This window comes from Spermophilus citellus (genome assembly GCF_964194105.1).
Source record: "Spermophilus citellus genome assembly, chromosome: 11".
Classification (NCBI taxonomy): Eukaryota; Metazoa; Chordata; class Mammalia; order Rodentia; family Sciuridae; genus Spermophilus; species Spermophilus citellus.
In genome coordinates, this window is record NC_138192.1 from 75,969,514 (window position 1) to 75,991,380 (window position 21,867).

Sequence of the window (21,867 nt, forward strand, 5' to 3'; positions counted from 1 at the left end):
TTAAATGTTTTCTGCCCTTTGGGCAAGAATGTAATTGATACCAGTGACAATTTACTCACCTCTATTGTTCACAGTAGGTTCTCAAATACTGTGTATCATCAGTCATGGTTTTGTTTGCATGCTTGTGTCTGCGAATTAAGTTCATCCAAAATAATGCAGTGCTATCTATGGTCTATTAATGATGCTGGCATTTGTTCTTGCCTGATTACCAAGGAGATTGATGAACATGAATCTGGGTTGCTCTCCTTTTATCAGTTTTAATATTAAAGTAGGATTTGAACTGATTCTTAAGATACACGAATACTTCATAATTCAAATTATACAAATGCTAAATAGCATAGGCATTTTTCTTTAAAAGTCTTAAAAACTCACAGAAAGCAGAGAAGTAGCCCTAGTACTTTGTTCTGGTGTCAAATATCTCAGCTCTCTAACTCCCATTATAAATATGGTAGCTGGAGGACTGTCAGGAGGAGAGCTGGGTGGGAAGCCAGAGGAGAAGATAATGATGGAATTTACCAGTGCCATATACTTCCTGAAATACAGGATTGATGTGAGAGGTTCTATTTTGTTTTTCTAGGCTTTTCTTTGGACTCAGGGAAAGGTATTGTTTCTAAAGATGAGATAACTTTTGTGTCTGGTGCACCAAGAGCCAATCACAGTGGAGCTGTGGTTTTGCTAAAAAGAGACATGAAGTCTGCACATCTTCTCCCTGAGCACATATTTGATGGAGAAGGTCTGGCCTCTTCATTTGGCTATGATGTGGCAGTGGTGGACCTCAACAAAGACGGGTAAGGAAGTAGGAGGTGATTTTAGGCTGGGAATCGTGGCTGCTTTTACCACCTTTTGTAATTCTTGAGAACAGCCATCCTTTTAGGTTAGTGGGTATAAAGATTGTATCTGCTGCTAGATTTTTACCATCCCACCACATCTTCATCATTTGTATGGCTGCAGATATCATTATCCTACCCAAGGTATAGGATTACACATTTAATGCTCAGTGTTTACTCATGTCTTGGAAACGTGGGTTCATGAAAATTAAAACTTGAAAAAAAAATTAACTCAGAAAATGACATCTACATGTGGTTTCCTAAGGGGCCATCAAGCATCCAGAATGTCTCCTTGAAGGTGGGGATTTGTGGCCTGGGTGCAGCTCAGTATTGGAGCCCTCACAGGCTCCTGGGTTTAATGCCCAGCACCTCCCACCACCACCCAAAAAATAGGGACTGGTGACAAAGTCAATATGTAAATAATCTATGGTAACTGGTGCCAGGTAGACAGGTGTGAAGTAGTGAGATCTTTGCTGGAAATCCTGCTGAACTGTTGTAACTTGAGGAAGTGATTTTGAGTTTTTACCTTCAATACTTTTCTTGGGGTAATTATTATAGGCTACTTTGATTTTTCTTTAAAATGTTTTAACTGGTGTTACATAAATCTTGATTTGAGGTCTTATTTTATCTTTTTGTTTGTCCTTAATACTGGGCTGCTTGTATTCTTCCCAGGTTTACAGGTCTGTTAGCCAGTGGTTCATAGTTCTTTCCCCTCATGTTCTTAGGTGGCAAGATATAGTAATTGGAGCCCCACAGTATTTTGACAGAGATGGAGAAGTTGGAGGTGCAGTGTATGTCTACATTAACCAGCAAGGCAGATGGAATAATGTCAAGCCAATTCGTCTTAATGGAACCAAAGATTCTATGTTTGGCATTGCAGTAAAAAATATTGGAGATATTAATCAAGATGGCTATCCAGGTAGATAACAAATTATGAGATGGTAATGATTTATAGGTAGATTATTTGGTTATTTCAATGAATGTTTGTGTCTTATTTTAAAAACATTGTACTGGAGTGTTTGTAAAATTATGGTGTTGTTGACAGATATTGCAGTTGGAGCTCCCTATGATGATTTGGGGAAGGTTTTTATCTATCATGGATCCGCAAATGGAATAAATACCAAACCAACACAGGTAACCTGGATTTCTATAAGTGGAGTCTCAGCAAAAAGTTGACCCAAGACTTCTGGCCTTGTAATATTTAAGTTTAAGTGAATTGTTTTACTTACTAGTCTGTAATAGTATGAATTTTTCTTTTTTAAAAAAAATATTAAGGTAGGGAGGAGTGATTTGCATTGCTCTGATTGACTTAATATGGTAAAATAGACATAAAAATTTGCTCTTTTATCTTTTGAGATACTGTGTAAATCATGAGTCTTATGAAATAAAGTGTATGAAGTGTTATATATGTTTATTTGTAATTTATTTATAATTTAATATAAAGCATAAGTGAACTCATACTTCAGTTCAAAAAAGAACTTGCATGACTTTTTTCAAAGCATAGATAATCAGCTCATTTGGGAGGCTTGGTATCCATTCTGATGTCCTTTGTATTTCAGGTTCTTGAGGGTACAACACCTTCTTTTGGATATTCAATTGCTGGAAATATGGATCTTGATAGAAATTCCTATCCTGATGTTGCTGTTGGTTCCCTCTCGGATTCAGTAGCTATTTTCAGGTTTGTTTTCTTTAACTTTGGTTAAGGATGTTCTATAATCAAGTTCTTCTATATCAGGTTTTGGCCTTTTAAATTGAGATTTGTAATACTCACGCTTAAAGGCAACAGCTTGTATAAATTTTAAAGATATTTCCTTTTTCTTTTGAGCTGGGTATAATATCATCATAGAATTACTTCTGTGAAATCCTGTTCATTTTGAACTATAAATACACCTTTGAAACCTTTTCTTTTGATGAAAAAAAAAAAAAACAAAACATTTGACAGTACAAAAAAAGTAAAGAAAAAAATACCCTACAAATTCACTATTCATTCTTGAACTCCAAACATTTGATTTATATTCTTTTAGTCTTATTTCCTGGTGGGATATATATATTTACCAACTTGAGATCATAATGTACATATTGCCTGTAACCTGCTTTTGTCCACTCAGGCTGCATAGAGGACTTTCCCCATACCAGGGAGTACTTTTCTAAAATGAAATTAATAGCTTGGGAGGCCTCCCATGCCAGATTCATGATTTATTGAACCACACTGTCATTGGTCATTGACATTGCTTCCCAGTCCCCACCACTGTCATGTTATAAGAAGTGGTCCCAATGCTTATGTATGTTCATGCCCTTGATTTTTTTTCCCCATGACAAACTCCTCCTTAAAGTGAAATTACTGCATAGATTTGAAGACTTGACTCAGTTTCCCCAAGGTTACCTCCAGAAAGGCTGTGACTGTGCCCATTAGCTGCTTTTGAATCTCCTTTCCCCAATGTTTTCATTGCTACTGAGAATCGCTGTTAAAAAATTATTTTTAAAAATTTTATTGTAAAAGCAGATTCTTATTTTAAAACAGAATTGTAGAAAGTGTGAGTTCATAAGTATTCTTATCCTCTACAAAACAACTTTTAGCAGTTTTGAGTATCTCTGTATATTTAGGATCTTCAAAGGCCATATTACAACTGCTTTTCTCTGGTGTGTAAAAACGTCATGTCTTTTGGGTACTTTTCCTTGTCAATACAAACATATGTACAGACATGTAATATGACTTAATATTAATCCATCATATGCAGTGGATTAATCCTCAGTTGATAAAAAATTTTAGATAGTGATGGACTTTTGTTTTTTAATAAAAATTCCTAGAAATAGAATTCTGGGAATATAGGTTAGCATTTTTTGCATTAGTACATACAGTTTCTGTTCATGGAGAGGGCCTGTTTTCTCACAGCCTTACCAATGTTGAATATAATGCACCTAGTTTTTGCCAGTGTGATAAATGATCTCACCTTTTGATATAATTTGCATTTCTTTGCTAGTGAAAATGAACCATTTGGATGTTTTGTTAGCTATTTGTCATTATAGTGGTTTTCATTTCTTAAAAAGTAACCTTAGAGAAATGGGCAGTAATATATGGTAAAACTTTAAATTAGAAAAGCTGTGTTCTCTGTATACTGGGATGCTTTCATTGCCCTGTATTCTTTCAGAAGATTTCCAGGTATAGGCACAGCCACCACACCTAAAAGATAATCCCTCAAAGCCCCAGAGATTAGAAACCAACCCCAGGACAGTTTTTGTTTGAGATGGAGTTTCATTATGTTGCCCAGGCTGGTCTTGAACTCCTGGGCTTAAGCCATCCTCCTGCCTCTCAGCCTCAGAGGTTTTCAGTGCTGCACTGGGCTCCAAGGATGCTTCTGAAGAGATTGTTTTGATGCAGTGAAAGAAAAATCAATTTCTGGTTAAATAGCAAGAGCTAGGAAAGCTGTCTAATGAAAACTTAAGAACCATGGAAATGAGTTACAGATGGCAAAAGTACAAGACATCAAAATAAGTGGAAAAGAGGATGTGAGGAAGAAACCAAAGTTAACCAAATACATGAAGATCTGTATGGGACTTGGGAGGTAAAGAGCATGGGGGAGAGGAGGCTACATAGATGGTGGCTTGTGTTCTTGGTGATGAAGTCTTGAGAGCCCCTTGACCTTCCGATCCATCATGCTGGAGAGCAGAGCAGGTAGCACTGTGTGTCCTCCCAGGTTAACATGCTCAGGAGGGGTTCCGCAGCAGTCCTCAGACGCTGCCTTTACATGCATGCTTCTCTCTGCTCATGGAGGTATTAAGGTAATTCAACATTTTTAAAAGGGAGAGTTTATGACATTCAACTATTTTAGCAAGCTTTTTAGGTAAGGTGATTCAAAGTTCTAGTGTGAGGTATCAAACAATCAAAGACACTAGACGACTTTTGCCAATAATCTCATTACCGTGTTTTTCGATAAATAGATAACCAAACTTTAGATAAGAATTTGCCTCTGTCCAGGTGTAATTGATATTTTACTGTCCTTACTTTGTTGTCCTCATAACTAGGTTGGTGATTAAACCCTATTAACTTGTTCCTTCTTTCTTCCTAGATAGTGTAAAAGCAAATTTCAAAACCCTTTGGTAACAAGAGAACCAATCCTCTTATTTTTCAAATGAAGAAACTGAGGCCCAGGACATGCTTGAGCTTTTAAGGCTGGGTCCTTAGAGAACAGGGTATAGTATCTAAATATTCCCAACCTTAGTCCTATTAAATTGTACAAGTACTTCAGGGTATTTAAACACTGATTAAACATGAGGCAGCCAAGTAAGATTTACCTTATGTGTTAGACACATTTTTTTTCATTTTTATGTATAGTGCCCTCAAAACTATATGTTGTCTGTTTAAAAAACAGAAGTTAAAGTAAGCCTAAGGCAGAAATGTGTTAAAATATTTTAGAATTTATGCCACACTAATGCTTTAATGCTATGACATGTAAAACACTCTACATCTGTGGCTACTGATTTTAAAATACAGTAAGAAAAAAAATGTGTGAGTTTTTGCTTTTTAAATATGCTCTCAAAACTCAAAAATATATTGAACTAGTGTCTTGGAAACCAACAGCTAGCTAAATATAACAAAAAAAGAGACAGGAAAATGGAGAAACAGGAAATATAGGCAGTATTTTCCCTTTTACTGGTCCCTGTCTTTGCCCTGAATGGACTCATGCCCTCTCCAGCCCATAACATAGATTGATTCCAGAAGTTCAAGCTCACTGTTTAGGATTTGGAACCCATTTTCCTATAAAAACACTGTTCTCCAGGATGGCTAGATTTATCACAAGCCCACAAAAATTAGCCTTGCTGAATCCATTGACATCTTCTGAGTTCTGGCTGGGGAGCCATGGAGGTGAGCAGGATCTTCTAAGCTCACCACGGACTGGTATTTCCTGTGGTGGTGATGGAGCTCTGACTCATGGTGACCTCTTTGACTGTCTTGAGCAGGGAGGAATACTTAGGGAGAGAAAAGATGTTTCACATAGTGAGCAGGACAAAGGTGTAATTCCCCAGTGCTGTTTGTGGGTTCCAGGGGGAAGACAGATGGGAATAGTTGGAGGGATTCGAGTGTTTGCTCAGAGTTATTGTGGGGCTAGGGAAGTCGTATGTATACCTTCTTAAGGTTGTGGTGGGATTTTCGGGAGAAGGATAAAAGAAGGGCAAATGTTTATAAGATGGAGATTAAAAAGTTCAGAATTGGCTGTATTGCTAAAATTCACAGATACATAGACTCCTTGCCAGAACCTCAGGTTTAGATGTATGTTGGTGTAAGATGTGGTGGAAGGGTATTTTGGCAAGATTACTCAGAATTAAAAATGCACATTACCTCACCCCAGTAAGAATGGCTTTTCATAAATCAGAAGAAATGAAGTGGTGCTGGCAAGAAGGTGGAGGAAAAGGAACACTTGCACACTGTTGGTAGAAGTGTAAACTAGTGTAACCATCATGGAAAAACAGTACAGAGCGTTCCTTAAAGTAAAAATAACCAGACAAGGTAGTGTACACCTGTAGTTCCAGACATTTGGGAGGCTGAAACGGGGATCCAAGTTTGAGGCCAGTCTGGACAACATAGCAAAACTCTGTCTCGAAAAATAAAAATACAAAGGGTAGCCTGGGACTATAGTTCAGTGTCAGAGTGCTTGCCTAGCATGTGCGAGGCCCTGAGTTCAATCTCCATTACCAAACACATGCGCAAAAGAAGAGCTACAATATGATCTAGCAATCCCACTATTGGCTATATATCCAAAGGAAATGAAATCAGTATTTCAAAGAGACATCTGCATTTCCATGTTTATTGCAGCACTATTCACAAGAGCAAGAAATGGAAACAACCTGTGTCATCAGCTGATGGAACGGATAAAGAAAATGTGGCTAGTATATACAATAGAATACTATTCAGCCAATAAAAAATGGGAAATCGTGTCATTTGCGACTGCCTGGTTAGAACTGGAGATCGTTATGTGATGTGAAATAAGCCAGGCACAGAAAAACAAATACTGCATGATTCCACTTGGGTAGAATCTAAAATAATTGATCTCCTGAAAGTTGAGAGTAGGAGAGTGGGGAGAGCAATAGAGAGGGATGATGGGGAGAAGTTTCTCAGTGGGGACTAAGTTCCAGTTAGGAGCAAAGAGTTGGCATGTGCTCTTGCACCATAGGTTGACTATAAATAACTAAGCTATATTTTATAAAGCTACAAGAAAGGATTTTGAATGTTTTCACCATAAATAAATGGTAAACGTTTCAGCAGATCGGTATGTGTACCCTGATCGGTATGTGTACCTGATACATTTCACATTATACATGTATCAGAACATCACATGGGACTGTATAGAGTTTTTATATATTTATGAGTTTACATATGTAGAATTATGTGTGTAGAATTTTCAAATGTTTGTTAAAATAAATTTAAATAAAAATGTTTAAATGTATATATTCCTTGACTTAGAAATTTTGCTAGGAATTCATCCTACAGATGAACTCACGTGGATGTGTGAGTTTATGCTGTGATATTTGTCAGAGAAGAAAGCCAAACAAGAATAAAGTCTACCAATTGGGACTGATTAAATAAAGAACACTGCATTGACACAGTGTAACCGTTAGCTGTGGAAAAATATGAATGAGATCTCAGTGGATACATTTGAGAAGACCTTGAAGATGTCAGTGAATTAGGCAAAGCAGTGTACAGGACAATAAGCATAAAAAGCTCCCATTTAATTGAAACTTTTTAATATTTAATATTAGATAATATTTGTAACAAACCTATAGACTGTTAGGGGGGTTTGGGTATATCAGAGGCATGATATTTGTGCCAAGACTGTGAAACTTACATGTTGTATGTATTACTCATAAGTTTGTAAATTTTAAATACTGTATAATTTTAAATATTGTATCCTTCAAGTGATATACATTTATATCAACAGTTATTGCTTTGATGATGATGAGGGAGTCACAAATGCAAATTTCTGCTGTGGGTTTTAAGATGTACCAGGACAGCTGAAAAGGCCATGTACTATGTGAATGAATTTCATATTCAAGGTAACAGAGGCTGAGCTGTTTTTCATTCCTTTGTCTTCAGGTCCCGGCCTGTGATTAACATTGCGAAAACTATCACAGTAACTCCTAGCAGAATTGACCTCCGCCAAAAAACAGCGTGTGGGGCGCCAAGTGGAATATGGTGAGAGTTACTCCGGGTTCCAAGAAGCCTGGCTCAGTTTCCTCTGCTTTATGGTAACCCTGTCGCCCTGGGGAGCCACAGGGAAGATTAAGGGCATGCTGGGCAAAGAAAAGAGCAATCTGTCCAGTGAATATGACATTTTACTCATCAGTGGGCAGCGGGGGGATTGGAGAGCTGGGGAGAGTGTTGCTTTTTTTTTCCTGCTTCAGCAATACATCTTTTAAGAAATACGTGTTTGATTTCATACAGCCTCAAGGTTAAAGCCTGTTTTGAATATACTGCCAAACCCGCTGGTTATAATCCTTCAATATGTAAGTACCTAGTACATTAAAAAAATATATCTTCTCTCTCTGCCAGATTGAAAATTCTACAAACATCACAGAAAAACAAAACTGCACTGTCGAAAGTGGGTCCATAAATTCTTGCTTCAAGAATTAAGTGTTTTTGTGGTTTCCCCTTTTAATCAAGAGGATGCAGCTCAGTGAGGCAGGAAAAACTCTGCATTTGGTCCCCATTTGAATTTTCCAAAGCAGATGGTTTGAGACAGATGCCTTGGAAAAATAGTTATTTGCTACCACAACGGTTTCCTCCGTTTCTGTCTTTGAAAAGCAATGTGGAAAATTGGTTTTGTGGTTGTGAGGTGGTGGGTGGTGGTTGTGGAAAGGGGCTAAGGAGCCGGAGCAGGGTGTGGCTTCGTTGCTCCTTCAAGGTCTCCTCTCAGGGGTTTTGAGGCTGGGACACCCAAGTTGTATTCCCAAGGGCAGCCCCTGCTGGTAGGGAGGGGTGAAGAGACTGAGGCTTGCTTCTAGTTTTAGCAGTGTCCCTGACCCCACAGTCCAGGGCAAGTGCCCTAACCTCTGAATTTTTATTTTCTATCAGTTAAAAGCAATGCCTCTATTAGGCACCAGTGCCTGGAGTGATGGTAACCAAATGAAAATGTGATCAAGGGCTGGGCACAGTAATCCCAGCAGCTTGGGAGGCTGAGACAGGAAGATCACGAGTTCAAAGCCAGCCTCGGCAAAAGCACAGAGGCACTAAGAAACTCGGTGAGCCCCTGTCTCTAAATAAAACACAAAATAGGGCTGAGGATGTGGCTCAATAGTCAAGTGCCCCTGAGTTCAATTCCTGATACCCACTCCCCACTGCCAAAAATGTGATAAAGGCTTTGTAGTATTCTGCCTCCTTTCTTTGTAATCCAAAATAGGATTTTTTGCCACAAATTTGACCTGGCTAATTATGCTCTAAAATACCAATAGTAGCTAAGGTCTTCTCTGGTATGTTTTAGTAACAACAACACCTAAGGTTTGAGCCACCTGACCCAGCTTTAGAGTCAAGGCAAAGGCATGGGAATTTAAAGAAAATACTTTTCTGCCAGTGTGGTGGCTCTTACCTATAATCCCAGCTACTTGGAAGGCTGAGGCAGGAGGACCACAAGTTCGAGGCCAGCTTTGGCAATTTAGCAAGAGCCTGTCTCAAAATAAAAATAAAAAGGGTTGGGGGTGTAGCCCAGTGCTTGCCTAGCATTTGTGAGTTCCTAGGTTTAATGCCTAGTACCACAGGGAGTTGGGGGGAGTTCTTTTTCCAAAGAGAAAAAGAATGAGGGAATTTCCGTCTCAGCTCAGTGTTCTGTAATATGGACACCACCAAGGGAGGCTTTGGGAAGGACAGGGTCAGTCTATTCTCATATATCTTTTTCCCTGCCTTGAGCAATGAATTCTCTGACGCTTCTTTTTTTGTTGTTTTTGGTTGTTTTATTTTATCTATTTATTTATTTATTTGGTACTGGGGAATGAACCCAGAGGCACTTAATCACTGAGCCACATCCCTAGCCCTTAAAAAAAATTAAATTTATTCATTTATTTATTCTAATTAGGTATATATGATATCAGAATGCATTTTGATTCATAGTACACAATGCAAGGCAACTTTTCATTTCTCTGGTTGTGTGCAATGTAGCATCGCACCATATGTACAGTCATAAATGTACTGGGGAATTATGTCCATCCCATTCCTTCCCCTACCCTCCCTCCCCTTTGCCCAATCAAAGTTCCTCCATTCTTACGATGCCCTCCACCCCGCCCCTTATGGATCAGCATCCACTTATCTGAGAGAACATTTGGTCTTTGTTTTTTGGGATTGTCTTACTTCACTTAGCATGGTATTCTCCAACTCCATCCAATTTATCTGCAAATGCCATAATTTTATTTTCTTTAATGCTTGAGTAATGTTCCATCATGCGTATAGAAGACTCCTTAAGCACAAGAAATAAAATCAAGAATTAATAAATGGGATGGATTCAAACTAAAAAGCTTCCTCTCAGCAAAAGAAACAAGCAATGAGGTGAAGAGAGAGCCTACATTTTGGGAAGAAATTTGTGGCACACACACATCAGATAGAGCACTAATCTCTAGGATATACAAAGAACTCAAAAAACTTAACACCAAAAAAACACAAACAATCCTATCAATAAATAGGCCTAGGAACTGAACAGATGCTTCTGAGAAGATATACAATCAGTCAACAAATATATGAAAAAATGTTCAACATCTCTAGTAATTAGAGAAATGCAAGTCAAAACTACTCTAAGATTTCATCTCATGCCAGGCAGAATGGCAATTATCAAGAATACAAGTGTTGGTGAGGATGTGGGGGAAAGGCAACGTTGCTGGTGGGACTGCAAATTGGTGCAACTAATCTGGAAAGCATTATTTAGATTTCTTAGAAAACTTGGAATGGAACCACCATTTGACCCAGCTATCCCACTGCTCAGTCTATACCCAAAGAACTTAAAATTAGCACACTGTAGTGACACAGCTACATCAATGTTTATAGCAAATTGGTTCACAATAGCTAAACTGTGGAACCAACCTAGATGCTCTTTAATAGATGAATGGATAAAGAAACTGGTATACATACACAATGGAATGTTACCCAGCCCTTTTTTGTATTTTATTTAGAGACAAAGTCTCACTAAGTTGCATAGGTCTTTGCTAAATTGCTGAGGCTGGCTTTGAACTTGGGATCCTCCTACCTCAGCCTCCTAAACTGCTGGGATTAGAGGCTTGTGACACCATACCTAGCTAGAAGCTTCTTTTTGTTATTGAAAGTATTACTCTTTTCATTTAAAAAGATGTCCCCTGGGCTGAGGTTGTGGCTTAGTGGTAGAGCCGCTTACCTGTGTGAGGCCCTGGGCTTGATTCTCAGTGCCACATATAAATAAATAAATGAAGGTCATTAACAACTAAAAAAAAGATAGATGTCCCTTCTAATGTGCCAGAATTTAATTCATATAAACTAAGGTGGTTCTTTGAAATAGAAGAAAATAACCACACTGGGGGACTAGGGTGCACAATGGTAAATCTTCTTACATAGATCATAACTGCTTTCTTTCTTAGTACTGGGGGTTGAACCCAGAGGTGCTTAACCTCTAAGCCACATCCCCAGCCCTTTTTACTTTTTATTTTAAAATTTTTTTTAAATACATTTTTTTAGTTGGATGGACACGATACCTTTATTTTATTTATGTGGTGCTGAGGTTCAAACCCAGTGCCTCACACATGCTAGGTAAGCGTTCTACCATTGAGCCACAGCCCCAACCTCTTTATTTTTTTATTTTTGTGATAGGGTCTTGCTAAGCTGTTTAGGGCCCAAGTTGCTGAAGCTGACCTCAAACTTGTGATCCTTTTGCCTCAGCCTCCTGAGTCACTGGGATTACAGGTGTGTGCCACCACACCAGGTCACAACTGTATTCTTAGGGGTACTTTTCATTCTTATTTAACTTCATATAACGTTTCATGTAACAGTATTGAATACACCCAGTAAGAAAGCAGGAACATTTAATAAATTATGAGAAGTAACAGTTTAAATAAACATACTGTGTATAGCAGGTTTTTAAATGTCCGTCTTGACCCATTTCTCATTTTTGTAGGCCTAGTTAGCCTTCTTCCTTCCAGATTTTAATCTATCCCCAGGTAGTTTCCCCATCTCTCTTTCCACTGGGCTGTCTCCTGCTGTCCTGTCTCTGAAGGGGAACTGGCAGAACTGTGAGAAGGGCTTTGGTGTGGTGTATTCCAGTGTGCAGGGGAACTCTCTGCTCTTTGGGGCAGCCAGCCTTCGTTGCACCGCTTTTAATGACAGGACGACATACACCATGTCTCCTCTGGATCTCTCATCCTCTCATCCTCGTTGGTGTTATTTTACCCAAATACTGTACCTTAACTTACTTATCTTACACTTCCTGGAAAATAGGCCTTTTTCCTTTGTTTGACATGGATTCGAGAGACAAGAAGCAAGCGATTCTTGGACAGGGAGAGGAAATGGGGAAACATTTTTTATTCCATGCTGATTGCCATTTTTTTCATGCCATTCTGTTTCACTAACAAATATGAAACCTATCAGAGCCCTCCTTCTACCAAATTAATCTTTTGTATAAGAGAAATCACAAGTTTTCTCCTAGCTTCAATTCGACATTTGATGCCAAGTGTTTGCTTTGACTGTCCCATTAACCAGGTGCTTATCGATGTCTCATTATATTGGAACTTCTTTCTTTGAAGGCATTCAGAGCACACTATTTTTCATGGCTTGTACTTCCATAGTATTAGAAGCGGCTAAATAGGGCTTGCACAAAGCTACATAACTTAATACATCTAGAATCTTCTCCCAGTATCCCAAAAATGTGAGCTTATTGTTTGACCAGGATATTAAACTTGGCAGTAGCTCTCAGATGTAGTGTCCCATACATACAGATATTTATAATTGAACTTTAATGAGCATTCTACTTGGCTTCCCCCTCAGAAAGTCAGCAAAAGTGACATGAATGGATTTTAAGATGATGTGGACTATCTAGAGGGCTAGGGAGGGTTAGAGTGGGTTTGGTAGATAAATGATTTTAATGCACCCCTGTGCTTTTGCAGAGCGGGCAGTTGGCATGTGAGCCTTTGTTCTGGTTCATTGTGAAGGTAGCAGGTCACTGATAAATGGATGGTGTCAGGGCTACAGAGGGCCTAAAATGAAGGAGCCTTCCATTTGGCAGCTGTGACATTTAAGAATTTTTCAGATGGACACAGAAATGACTATTAAAACTATCAGTGTTTCTAAATTTTGATTTTACATATCTGAATAGCTATCAATCATTTCAGCATAAGAATAATGTCACTGTGTGTGTAGATGTGGGGGCAGTTCCTCTCACTCCTCTTCACCTGTTTTGCAGATCATTTTTCTATTGGGTGTTGTGCTAGTTGCTTGGAATGCAGTGGTGAGCTTGGCCCTGCTGCAGAAGACAGTCGGGCAACCTCAGTGTAGTGGGCAGCAGGACTGGAGACATGGAGTACTCTGGGGTGGTATAGGAGAGGCCAGCACAGACTAACCAGAGGAAGTGATGTCCAGTCTGAGATCTGAAGGAGGAGTAGAGTTAGGCCAGGGATGATGGGAAAGGAGGGAATGCAGCCAGCAGAGGAAGGGATGGGACCCATGCAGAGGTCTAGGGACAGTTGAAACCTGGGCATCTAAGTGGCTAGATAAAGCTGTCATCTCTTGTGTTTATATTAGAGACTTAGAGCTGATGATGCCTCTGTCCCTCACTACATGACCCCAGCCTCCTTTTCTTCATCTACCAAAGAGACTATTAAAATAGATGCTTTCGTAAAGGTTTCTTCCATGCTGGGCATTGTGATGCACACCTGTAATCCCAGCAACTCAGAAGACTGAGCAGGAAGATCACAAGTTCAAGACCAGCCTGGGCTATTTAAAATAGTAAGACTTTTTCTCAAAAAAATAAAAGGACTGGGTAGGGCAAAGGTCCTCTGTGTTTCATCCCTGTTACCAAAAAATTAAAATTTAAAAAATTTTTAAAAAGATGGCTCCTAGCCCTGCGTGAGTATTGGAATGTCAGTTGTTCATTCCTTTATTTTCTATGGTAGAGTGTTTCCCTCGGCGGCCTTCTCCTTCCCCAGCCCTTTGCACCCAGTGATTTGCTTTCCCTGCCAGTGGTTAGTGAGTGCTTAATGAATTAAGTAATTTAAGTACTGAGCCCTGAAAAACATAGTTAGCAGCTATATCCAGTGACCTAATGAAGAATGCATTCTGAAGTCCAGAAATGAGATTTTGATCATCCAAATCCTGGCTTGCCTCTTAGTGCCATTGGTAGAAGGCAGGCCGTCCTAGACTGGTGAGGTTGGAAACCATTTGCATTTTGTTGACAAACAGGCCCACCAGCAGCCTCTGCAAGAAACATCACTTAGCATCCTTTTTTTCCTTTTTTTTTTTTAATGAAAGTTCTCATCGGACTCTCAAGACCTCTTATGTCTAATACATGTTATTTTTTTGTTTAGACAACTGTTCTTTATCAGCACTTCTTAAACTTTAATATGTATAAGATCACCTGGGGATGCTGTTAAAATGCAGGTTCCGGTTGAGCTGGTAGGAGATGCTGCTTCCCAGAGATCTTTTTGGAATAGCAAAGGCCCAAGGTCCTTGAAGCACAAACACTTTGAAGGGAAAGAGTCCTGAGGGAGTTTGGGGTGTGTTTGGTTATCTTTAGTACTCTGTAGGTTCCCAAAATCCATCCACAAGTGATTGATTCTTGGTCGCTGCTGCAGGAAGTTTTTGACTTATTCTGGAGCTCCCCCAGGTGGCTCAATGGAAATTTAACTTCAAGACATTGCTGACAGCAGGGCGAAGGAAAAGACAGCTTGATTCTAAACAGCACAAATCTTTGAAATGTATCTGACCAGGAAATATGGAGAGCAGCAAAGACACTGATAAAAACCGTTATGAGGAATTAAAATATTTTAAAAGGAGGTCAACCCCCTTGCAGCCGGATGGTACATGAGCATGCTTTAAGTTAATGTCATTTTGTTAACTTTCTCTAGCAATTGTGGGCACCCTGGAAGCTGAAAAAGAAAGAAGGAAATCTGGGCTGTCATCCAGAGTTCAGTTTCGAAACCAAGCTACTGAGCCCAAGTACACTCAAGAACTGACTTTGAATAGGCAGAAGCAGCGGGTTTGCATGGAGGAAACCCTCTGGCTGCAGGTGGGGACTGTGATGGTCACTTTGGCTCTTACAGAGGGGAGCAGTTGGGTTTTATGGCCACACACATAGCTTTTTTGAAATTGAATCTAGCAGCCTGTTAATCAACACACAGTCATCATTTAGGAGGAGTTCCCCTCTTGCGTTTTCACCATGGTTAGCTTTATCGCTGCGCACTTTGCAGGAAAACATCAGAGACAAACTGCGCCCCATCCCCATAACTGCTTCCGTGGAGATCCAGGAGCCCAGCTCTCGCAGGCGAGTGAATTCACTACCAGAAGTTCTTCCAATCCTGAATTCAAACGAACCCAGGATGGCTCACACAGATGTAAGTCTCCCTGATTGTGGCTTTGCCAGTGTTGCCATTTTCATGATGCTAAATGCAATGGAACCCTGGATGGCTTTTAAAAGCCCCTCCTTTGGGGCTGGGGATGTGGCTCAAGCGGTAGCGCGCTCGCCTGGCATGCGTGCGGCCCGGGTACGATCCTTAGCACCACATACCAACAAGATGTTGTGTCCGCCGAGAACTAAAAATAAATAAATAAATAAATATTAAAAATTCTCTCTCTCTCTCTCTCTCTCTCTCTCCTCTCTCTCTTTAAAAAAAATAAATTAAAAAAAATAAAAGCCCCTCCTTTGTATATATCCTTTTTTAATATATGCAAAGAAGACTTGTTTCCAAAATTAGCAATGAATAGAGAAACTTGTGAAATATAATTTGAGGCCGGATAGTATTTGTCTTCATGATTTTGGGCCACTATAATTTTTTGAGACTGGCATTGAAAGAGCTTGATGTTCGAAGATTTTTTATCTTGTAGCTGTGTGTAGAAAGAAAAACTCATTGGGTTTTACCATTGGGAACAGTAAGACAGAAAACAAAGTACTGTTAGAACATCAAAATCAAGGAATATCAAAGTTATGCAAGGCAAAGAAGTACTTGCAATGAAGTAATCATTTAGGGCCTAATGCAGCCTAGGTCTTCTTAGAAAGAAAAATATACATTATATGGCTCGATGGACACTTCATGGGATCCTCATGAGGTGGGATCTGTTTGCTAGGGCTTATACTTTTGAATAATTTGTGTGCTTTGACTTTATTACTTGTTATCAGCCAGTATTTCTTGTGTATATTCCCAGATCCGTAGTTCTGTTAAATATAAAGGAAAGAAGACAGTTTTCCTGATTATGGAGCAGTGTGATTATTGAGTTCATTATCAAACACTGTGCTAGGAACCCTGCCACTTGCCTTCCTAACCTTAAACTCTCTTCCTTCATCTCCACTGCAGAGCTCATGATACTGGGACCTTTTCTTCCTCAGTGATCTATTATGAGGATTGAGTTTAAATATATCAACGATGTGTTAGCTGGCACCATCATTGTTTTTGATAATTCTTCCTACACATGGGCTAGAACATAGGGTGGTAGTGTCTTCAGTGGACCCATTATAAAACTTCGATTCTGAAAGGTTCGGTATTGGCCTCAAACCACACAGCTGTGGCTCAGCCAGGTTTTCTGTGGTTCCACTCACTGCCCACATTCTGCGCCTCCAGGCTGCCTGCCTGCCCGCCTGGCCAGTGTTTTGGTAAAGGACCAAGCAGGAATTGAGTATATAGCAAGGTGTGTTTGAATTCTGTCGTGGTCGTCAGCACTCAGGCAAATGGATTGTATGGGAACCGTTTTAGATGCCTGTCTGGCTTTCTTTTCCTACAGGTGCACTTCTTAAAAGAGGGATGTGGAGACGACAATGTATGTAACAGCAACCTTAAACTAGAATATAAATTTTGTACCCGAGAAGGAAATCAAGACAAATTTTCTTACCTTCCAATGTAAGAATCGCCCTATAGCACTAGCAAAAGTGACTCTGGCTTCTAGGTGGCCTTTTGTTAAGAAAGGGTTACTGAGGGGCTGGGGTTGTGGTTCCTGGTAGAGCACTTGCCTAGAATGTGTGAGGCACTGGGTTTGATTCTCAGCACTACATATAAATAACTGAATAAAATAAATGTCCATCAACAACTAAATAAATAAATAAGGGGGAGGTTACTAAAAGGCCGGGGCTGGGATTTGGTGGTAGAGATCTCGGTTAGCATGCATAAGCCTGGGTTTGTTCCATTTTCAGCACCACAAAAGAAAAGTGAGAGTTACTGTGTGTGTATTGATGACTTTCTCTTTTTTGTCATTGTTTTTTTAATAGTCAAAAAGGTATACCAGAGCTAGTTTTAAAAGATCAGAAAGATATTGCTTTGGAAATAACAGTGACAAATAGCCCTTCCAACCCAAGAGATCCCACAAAAGATGGTGATGATGCCCACGAAGCCAAACTCATTGCAACGTTTCCGGACACTTTGACCTATTCTGCTTATAGAGAGCTGAGGGCTTTCCCTGTAAGTATTTTCTGAGACTAGCTGAGAGGGAAAAATCAACACCTTGGGGCACAGGATCCTGCTGTGACCTGGGGCATTTTTCTGTTACAGGAGAAACAGTTGAGTTGTGTTGCCAACCAGAATGGTTCCCAAGCTGACTGTGAGCTCGGAAATCCTTTTAAAAGAAATTCCAGTGTACGTGATGCCTTTACATATTGCATTTTACAGTTCTAAATACCATTTTAAGTGCCCATATGCTTGGCCTGTGTTAATAGCTATTTATTTTTTTTTAGGTTACTTTTTACTTGATTTTAAGTACAACTGAGGTCACCTTTGACACCACAGATCTGGACATTAACCTGCAGTTGGAGACGTAAGTTTATTTCAGCCTTCCCATTCAGAATTATTTTATGAAAACCCTGGCTGTCAATGAATTGGCACCGATCTAAGCCATAAAAGAAGTATAATTGAAATGAGAAAACTGACTGTTAAAATAAAACCCTATTGTTTCCTTTTCATTTTCAGAACGAGCAATCAAGATAATTTGGCTTCAATTACAGCTAAAGCAAAAGTGGTTATTGAACTGCTTTTATCGGTCTCTGGGTAAGTGTTTGTGTTTAGCATAACAAATCAATGTTTGAAAGAACCATTTACAATCCTTACTAAAACTGATGTTTTTTAATTTAACAGAGTTGCTAAACCTTCCCAGGTGTATTTTGGAGGTACAGTTGTCGGGGAGCAAGCTATGAAATCTGAAGATGAAGTAGGAAGTTTGATAGAGTATGAATTCAGGGTAAGTTTGAGCATTTGGGCCTTTTCTTGAACTAGAACTAACATATCCTAGATGTGGTCTTGAATAGGTAATTTTAATAAATAATAATAAATACTCAGTTAAACAATGAGCTTGCCAGTTTTTAAACAGCAAACTGGCTTACAGTAAAAACTTCATCCTCCAGAATGGCAAACAACTGTCACTCACCATAGGCCTTTGGCTCAGAATCCAGTACAGTTTAGTCTTTTTCTTTTTAGAGAGTTCGTTTTTTTGTTTGTTTGGTATGGGGGTGAAGGGATTCAACCCAGGGGCATTTAACCACTGAGCCACATCCTCGGCCCTTTTATATATTTTTTATTTAGAGAAAAGGTCTTGCTGAGTTGCTTAGGGCCCAATTAAGTTGCTGAGGTGGTTTTGAACTTGCAGTCCTCCTGCCTCAGCCTCCTGAGTTGACTAGAGAATTTTAATATGTGGTATAAAGTAAAACTTTATTTTCCCCAGAGTCTATAAAACAAAAACCTCAGCTGGGCATGGTGGCGCATACCTATAATTCTAGCAACTTGGGAAGCTGAGGCAGAAGGACAAGTTCAAGACCAGCCCCAGCAACCTATCGAGACCCTAAAGCCTTAGTGAGACCCTGTCTCAAAAAAAAAGTTGGGGCTAGGGATGTGGCTCAAGTGGTAACGCGCTCACCTGGAATGCGAGGGGCGCTGGGTTTGGTCCTCAGCACCACATAAAAATTTTAAAAAGATGTTGTGTCCACTGAAAACTGAAAAATAAATATTAAAAAAATTCTCTCTCTCTCTGTCTCTCTCTCTCTCTCTCTCTCTCTCTCTCTCTCTCTTTAAAAAAAAAGTTGAGGGGACATTAAATAAAAGATGTGGCTCTGGTTTAACAACCCTGGGTTCAATCCCTGGTATCCCCCTCACCGCAAAAAAAGAAAAATCTCGAAGTAGTTCATCTTTAGAATGTTATAATTTATTTATTCCTCCCTGATCAGGGCATCTTTCTTATTGCTCATGGTTGAAAGAATGTTAATGTTTGCTTACTTCTTACAAGCCCAATTTTGTGATGGCAAGTTTAGTAGATTTGGCATATGCCAATAAGGAAGGCTAATGGTTATCTCTGGACCATTTCAAAGTAGGCAATCACAGTGACTCTATGTCCAGTTGCATGAACATAAACACATAATATGAAATCCATTCATGACTCAAACATGGGTTTTTATCTGTGTGGCTCAAATCACATTCCTGAAAACACAGTGAATGTTGAGGTGAAAGTCTGGAATAGCAAGAATGAGCCCACTCCTGGCAGGATGAAGAGAGTGAATTCTCCACTGGTTTCTCTTAGCCTTACATAAATAATTGAGACAGAAACTGGAGGTGCTTATGATCTCCATGCAGGTATGGCTGGGAAAGAAGTCCACAAATGCACACAGGACTTTACCCTAGGCTTGTTGAGGACATGGCAGATAAACACCACTGATGCTGTTGTAGACAACAGTTGATCCTGGATTAAATTAGCAATCTCTCTGACCTTTTCTCCCCAACTGTTGACACAGTAATATTTAAGCACAAATCTGCATTTTGCACACCCTATCCATAATCCATTTTTGGAACCTTATTATGTTATGACAGATATTTTAGCATTTTTTCCTCTGGCAATAGGAGGTGCTACTTAATTTTACATTGAAAGAATTTCATTGAGATAATGTGTATTATTTTCCAACAGGTGATTAATTTAGGTAAACCTCTTAAAAACCTCGGCACGGCAACCTTGAATATTCAGTGGCCAAAAGAAATTAGCAATGGCAAATGGTTGCTTTATTTGGTGAAAGTAGAATCCAAAGGATTGGAAAAGATAGTGTGTGAGCCACAAAGTGAAATAAACCTCCTGAACCTAAAGGTATGTTGGTGGGTTTATCTAACATCTCCCTGTTTGTAAATAAAAGAAGCTGAAGCTGACTTTTTAGGGGTAAATCATGACTCTCCTTAAGAAACTAGCATTCTGGCACGTTGACTTTTCTTTGGTTGTCACAATTTCTCTTTTCTAGTTTAGAAACCAAGTCAGGCTGAGGCATTTTTGCTGACCAGTTACCATTATGATGTGTAAGGCAGTGCTTATTGGGACAAATGACTTTTTTTTTTTTTTAAATACAACCCAAAAATGAGATATAAGGAGGATTAGGACATGCTCCTGGGGAGTGAACCAGCCAGTATAACCCCAAGGAGGATCATTAGGAACTCATCACCAAAGATACTGGCACCTTAGCAAATGACTTGGAAAGCTTCTTTTTCTTTTTTCTTTTTTTTTAAATCAAAGCCTGCCCCTCTTTACCCTTCTCTCTCCTGCTGCACACTATTATAACTGGCCTGTTTGTGTTCCAGCTTGATGAAGATTGGCATTGTCAATGCTGCCTGTTTCTTTCATTTTAAATTCTTGGGCGACTGGGTGTGATCCGTGTTCTTAGTTACAGTGTTTTTAGTGATAGCATGCTCCCTTACTCATCAAACAAAATGGCCCATCATTCCTGTTCTTTATTACAGGTTGAATATCCCTAATGCAAAAATTGAAAATCCAAAATGCTCCAAAATCCAAAAAACTCCTCCCAAATCTGAAACACTTCTGGTCTTAAGCATTTTAGATAAACCAAACCCAGCCTGTATAAGGAAAATCAATTTTAAAAACTGATACATGGCTTAGTTTTTCAGGATCTTTCCTGAATTGATCATATAATGGGTCTTTTTGCTTCTTTTTCTGTTCTTCAGTTTCATGCAGTCATTCCAGATGTGCTGTCTACCATATGTTAGGTACCGAGCTGGGTGCCAGGGATACAGCAACAGGACTAATCCCTGATCTCAGTAGGTTCATGGTTTGGTACCACTTGCTCACATTTTGGTAGGGACACAGGAACAAAGGAAGCATCTTTCTCTTTCCCCGAGTATAAAGGTCACAGTAAGAATAAAACACTTAAATAGTCCTATGAATCTATCAGTGAACTGAAGTCAGGGTGGACATAACACTGGTTTTTTACTTTGGGAGAGGGATGAATATTAATTGTTGATTATATGAATTCAGCATTATTTGGGATGTTTGCATAGTAATGAAAAAGAACTACATCAAGCGGAATTACTTTGGATATAATTCTTTTTAGGAGTCTCACAACTCAAGAAAAAAACGGGCAATTGCTGAAAAACAGATTGATGATAGCAGAAAATTTTCTTTATTTGCTGAAAGAAAATACCAGACCCTGGTGAGTGTTTTTCCAGAGCTATGAACACAAGACAGAGGATGGGGGCGGGTGGGGCTTTCCTGGATGGTGGGTTCTGACCATGTCCTCCTCCCGCTCTAGAACTGTAGTGTGAACGTGAGGTGTGTGAACATCAGGTGTCCTCTGCGTGGGCTGGACAGCAAGGCCTCCCTTGTTTTGCGCTCAAGGTTATGGAACAGCACATTTCTAGAGGTATACCCCTGCCATGAGGTTGTCCCCAGAAAGTCATTTGCCACCACCTAGGACATCTGTCACTTTTTTAATAACGTTCACTGTCTCCCATCAGGAATATTCCAAACTGAACTACTTGGACATTCTTGTGCGAGCTTCTATTGATGTGACTGATGCCGCTGAGAATATCAAGCTGCCAAATGCAGGCACCCAGGTGAGATGCTCCCGGCTATACTCTTGCTTAGAGCCCA

General features: G+C 39.5%; 1 protein-coding gene across 2 annotated transcripts in view; it reads left to right on the plus strand.

Moving 5' to 3' along the window:
• ITGA6 (integrin subunit alpha 6) overlaps nt 1-21,867 on the plus strand; it is a 77,027-nt gene that overhangs the window by 42,031 nt on the left and 13,129 nt on the right. For both annotated transcript variants that reach the window (XM_081261411.1, XM_081261410.1), the window contains exons 6-23: nt 578-788; nt 1,553-1,746; nt 1,873-1,961; nt 2,387-2,505; nt 7,918-8,016; nt 8,266-8,327; nt 14,886-15,046; nt 15,228-15,371; nt 16,753-16,868; nt 17,234-17,423; nt 17,514-17,597; nt 17,696-17,775; nt 17,928-18,005; nt 18,093-18,195; nt 19,906-20,079; nt 21,329-21,427; nt 21,527-21,637; nt 21,732-21,830. In XM_081261411.1, coding sequence (XP_081117537.1) covers nt 578-788; nt 1,553-1,746; nt 1,873-1,961; nt 2,387-2,505; nt 7,918-8,016; nt 8,266-8,327; nt 14,886-15,046; nt 15,228-15,371; nt 16,753-16,868; nt 17,234-17,423; nt 17,514-17,597; nt 17,696-17,775; nt 17,928-18,005; nt 18,093-18,195; nt 19,906-20,079; nt 21,329-21,427; nt 21,527-21,637; nt 21,732-21,830 — 2,213 coding nt within the window. The remainder of the gene's footprint in view (nt 1-577; nt 789-1,552; nt 1,747-1,872; nt 1,962-2,386; nt 2,506-7,917; nt 8,017-8,265; nt 8,328-14,885; nt 15,047-15,227; nt 15,372-16,752; nt 16,869-17,233; nt 17,424-17,513; nt 17,598-17,695; nt 17,776-17,927; nt 18,006-18,092; nt 18,196-19,905; nt 20,080-21,328; nt 21,428-21,526; nt 21,638-21,731; nt 21,831-21,867) is intronic.